The 4,278-nt window shown below is 38.5% G+C and overlaps 1 protein-coding gene across 1 annotated transcript; it reads left to right on the plus strand.

Annotated features, from left to right (window-relative positions):
- Positions 1-1,386: 1,386 nt before the first annotated feature.
- Positions 1,387-3,827, plus strand: LOC140996326 (granzyme K-like). The gene is made up of 5 exons (XM_073466693.1): positions 1,387-1,491; positions 1,632-1,776; positions 2,172-2,313; positions 3,011-3,283; positions 3,388-3,827. Exons 1-5 carry the CDS (start codon positions 1,428-1,430, stop codon positions 3,547-3,549), a joined length of 786 nt encoding a protein of 261 aa, XP_073322794.1. The 5' UTR covers positions 1,387-1,427; the 3' UTR covers positions 3,550-3,827.
- The last annotated feature ends 451 nt before the right edge of the window (positions 3,828-4,278 follow it).

The raw sequence follows: 4,278 nt of genomic DNA on the forward strand, positions 1-4,278 counted from the left end.
TTGACGTGACGACTATTTTTTGCTACTTGCAGGGAAATTAGAGGAAAAGACCTGCACATTGAGTTGAGAAGATTGATAAAACTCATATCTGTACAATAATTGTGTAATTTTATGCTCATGTTTTTGGATAGCTTAAATAAACAAGATATAACATGTTCGTTAGTGGGCTTTAGAGGTGCTATCACAAAGATTAGGACTGAGCTGAGCTAGGCTAACCAGCTATAGGCTGAACAGATGTGAGAGTGGTATACATTTTTTCGGGTCGGCGCACAGAAAGACATTTTGGATGATTAAACAACCAAAGTCACATCAGATTCTGCTCTTTTCTGGAGACATTCACTGTTGGTGGGACCAAAAAAACTCTTTGGGAAAAAAAAGTGGATCTGACTGTGGCAACGATCCGCAGAGGTGACCAGCACTGTGGGGTCTTTATGTACTGTAATGTTGACTGCCGATCTAGAGGAGAAAGTAACGTTACAGAGAGCAGAGGGGACAAATAAGAGAGAACTGGAGTCTCTGGTGAGTGCTGAGTTTAGTCATTGACCTGAAAGCAGAAAACAGATACACACATCGTCTGCGTGTTATTACTTGCTAGCTTACAGCTAATGTACCGTAAAGTAATCAGACTGTTGGGGTTGGATAAACAAAAACGATCCAGCAGTCAAACTCACTTAAAAGACCACCATTGCAGCTGAAAACCTACGTGACTGCAGGCACAAATGTTCATGAACGAGGTAATGTTTAAGTTTTATTCACGTTACGTTTGGTCTGATTTACTTCCTCACTCTCTGACTCTATCCTGGAAGTTATATGGAAGTTGTGAATATTGGTTTTAACATTGTCGGAAAAGAAATGGAATTATGTAGACCAGTACACAACTCAATAAAATATTGAACAAAGGTCGTTTATAGACAATTTCATGCAGAATACTTACACGTCATATATATCTAATGCAATTCTTCCAGCAATTAACCCTTCATCTCTGTTACTTTCTCATTTCTTGATCTTTCGACCTCAACCATCTGTGTCATGTCAGCTTATATATTTCATTTTCTCATATATTCCACTGATTCATGACATGACACTCATAAGTGTAGTCGAAGGGGCTGACAACAGCCTCCAGTCGTAGCTGTTCCGCACTTGGCCCACCCATACTGAAGTGTCGGCACGCTGACGATGTGAGCTACTTCACGTAAAAAAAGCCACCACCACCCATCCTGTGAATTAAATGGTTATGATGACTGGTAAATGACAAAAAAAAAAAAAAAAAAATCTTACCACAGATTCTCATGTTATGCTTGCGTCCATTTTGCTGACTCATATTTCCACGGTCAGACCACATCCTGAGCTCAACACATAAAGGCAAGTGTGCATCGAGGTGTTTTTCAGCACATTCATCATCACATCAAAGTCAGAGATAAGAAGAAATGTTCTGCCTGAGGGGTTTCATTGTTTCTATCTCCTGTGTGGCCGTCCTCATTGTCCAGTCAAGTGAGTATATATTGTAGTTGTTCAATATTACAGTTCAGATGGTGCAGAGTGATGTGTTTTATTTGACTGAACAGTCATTTACTACTGATCATTTATTCACTCCTTTGTTAAATCAATGAACTGAGTGTGTTCTGCTTTAGGTCATGGCTCTGAGATTATTAATGGGAAAGAAGTGGATCCCAACTCGCTGCCTTTCATGGCTCTGCTGATGAATGGACAAGTCTGTGGAGGGATACTGATCGGTCAAAAATGGGTCCTGACTGCTGCCCACTGTGCTGCTGCTGCGTACGGCTCATTTAAAAGTCATAATTTTATCATTAGTTTATGCACTCCTAGGATAAAACATTTAGTCACTTATTGATCAGGTGAATGAAAGAAAATGAACTGAAAACTATTTTGATAATTAATTAGTCACTTCTCAAGAAAAAATGTCATTTGCTCATTTGCAAATGTTGCTTGGTTTAGCTTCTTAAACTTAAGGATTTGCTGCTTCTCTGTCATTAATGATAGTAATGGAAGATTCTTTGGGTTTTGGACTGTTGGTTGGACAACAAAAGCAATTTGAAGACTTCTCTTTGGGTTCTGGGAATTTTTTGACATAGATACTAAACTAAGAATCATTTTTTATTGTGCAAATAATCAGCAGATATATCATGACTAAAAATAATCATTCATTGCAGCCCTGGGAAAAAGGAGGTGTTGTTGGGGGTGCACTCCTATAGTGCAAAAGACGATTCCAGGCAGAGGATCCAAATTGAGCGTCAGATTCCTCATCCCTGGTACGAACCGGAGGTTCATGTCAATGACCTCATGTTGCTCAAGGTAAGGTGACATCACAGTAACCATAGTGAATTACTGCCTCACAGAAAAGCTCAAAAATTGGCTCAAGATGTTTGAAGTTTGTTTGAACTCAATATTTGCTTCTTAAGTTTGTTTAGGCAGGATATAAAGATACAAACTGCAAAGCAAATTTGATCCAAATCAAATATTTGCCAATGTAAAGTTAGGCTTATCTCTCTTTTAAGGTACTCAATGGGCCATGTCCCGAGTGAGTATGTTCTATGTCTTAGCTGCTGTCTTTGTTCAGCAGGAGGATCTACTCATATAGTGTTGCAATGTGCTTTACAAATAAAATGGCTTGCCTTGAATTAAGTGGCCTCCCAGTGACAGATCTGCTGTTGATGTCTGTAGCTGTGAGCTTAATGTTTTGGGTTTTTTTTTACCTTTAACAATAATAATGATGATAATAAAGATAATATAAAGGTCCAGTAGAAGGGTGAAGGAGGCATTGCATAAACATCCTGTAATTGTAAATACAGGTACAAAAGATTGAAAAAAAACGTTAAAATACAATAAAATACATACTAAAAAGGATACAAGTTTTCAGTCTGCTTTATCTTGAGAGTACTTTGTTAGTCTCCAGGTGTTTGCCCACTTTATTTGGCTGCAGTTAATCATCTATTTAGGTGACAAACACAAAATGAAATAATGATAATATTTTTTATTATTATCATTTCAGCTTAAAAAGGCGGCGAAGAAAACCAAAACAGTGAAATGGCTCCCGTTGGGCAAGACCATCAAATATCCAGCAGATGGCACTCCCTGTCTGGTAGCTGGATGGGGGAAAACAGACAACGAAGTCAATAAAATGTCAGATGCCCTGATGTCTGCCAATGTGACTGTGATCAACAGAATAAAGTGCAACTCTACCTATTATGGCGCTAGGCCTTATATCACCACTGGCATGATATGTGCCGGATCAAGTGGTAAAAAGGTGGCTGATACCTGTCAGGTACGTATGCTGTGTAGCAGAAGGTAAACAGCCTGTCATCATCACCACTTAACTGTTATGTATGTGCCTGAAAATGACATGTCATGTATTTATTCTGTCTCCAGGGGGACTCAGGAGGGCCACTGTTGTGCAAAGGAGTGCTGGTCGGAGTCACTTCTTTTGGGGGACCGGTTTGTGGCGTAGCTAATAAACCTGGAGTTTACGCTTTTCTCTCAGAAAAGCAGCTCACTTGGATCCAAAAGACGATGAAGAAGTCTGAAATATAATGAGTCCTTCCTGTTTCTGTATTCTTGACCGAGTTCACCACGCCCATCTTTGCACTGCTTTTATGCTACATTCCATTTATCCTAATTATATACACTGTATTGTTATGACAGAGATTGGAGGGGTGTGTCTTTTTTTAGCCTTTCCAAAATTAAGAGCTAAAGAAAAACAAATTGTTTGAACTTTGTCTTTAATTGCTGTGATTTTGCTGCAGTCGTTTTTGCATGTCTGGTGAACTATCCTACAGTAATAATCAAGCATTACTTCCAAAGCCAAGGAGAAAAATAAAATAAAATAAAAAGCTCAACTACTGTTTTTGTGCTTTTATTTTCCAGCTTAACACAAATATGTGAATACATATATAAAGTCTAGCCATAGACTTCCAATAAGTGCAGGAGTAAGGAGGTAACGGCCTACTTCTGCAGTAAAATCAGACCAGATTACAAAAATGATTCTTTTTTCCAAGATGTACACCACAGAGCTATCTGAGTTTATATGAAAGCAAAAAACCAAAGTGACGTTATTCACCCCATCAACCAGACACATTTACCACTTCCTTCGCCAAAAGCTCAAACTGGCATTGAGGCTTCAGCTCAAGTCTTGTGAAAATACTTTGAGACAAAGGTTAATTTGCATGCATGAACTTATTACTGTTTGAAAGCTCAAAACCAAAGACATTTTTAACTGTTTTAAGGGCATAAATATGTGTTTTTTTTTCTGCCTCTCACAAT

Source organism: Pagrus major, chromosome 5 (assembly GCF_040436345.1).
Source record: "Pagrus major chromosome 5, Pma_NU_1.0".
NCBI classification, from domain to species: domain Eukaryota; kingdom Metazoa; phylum Chordata; class Actinopteri; order Spariformes; family Sparidae; genus Pagrus; species Pagrus major.

Coding starts and splice junctions, on each gene's coding strand:
- LOC140996326 (XM_073466693.1), top strand. CDS start 1,428: ATGTTCTGCCTGAGGGGTTTCATTGTTTCTATCTCCTGTGTGGCCGTC. Junction 1,777..2,171: donor GCCCACTGTGCTGCTGCTGC/GTACGGCTCATT, acceptor CATTCATTGCAG/CCCTGGGAAAAAGGAGGTGT. Junction 3,284..3,387: donor AGGTGGCTGATACCTGTCAG/GTACGTATGCTG, acceptor TTCTGTCTCCAG/GGGGACTCAGGAGGGCCACT.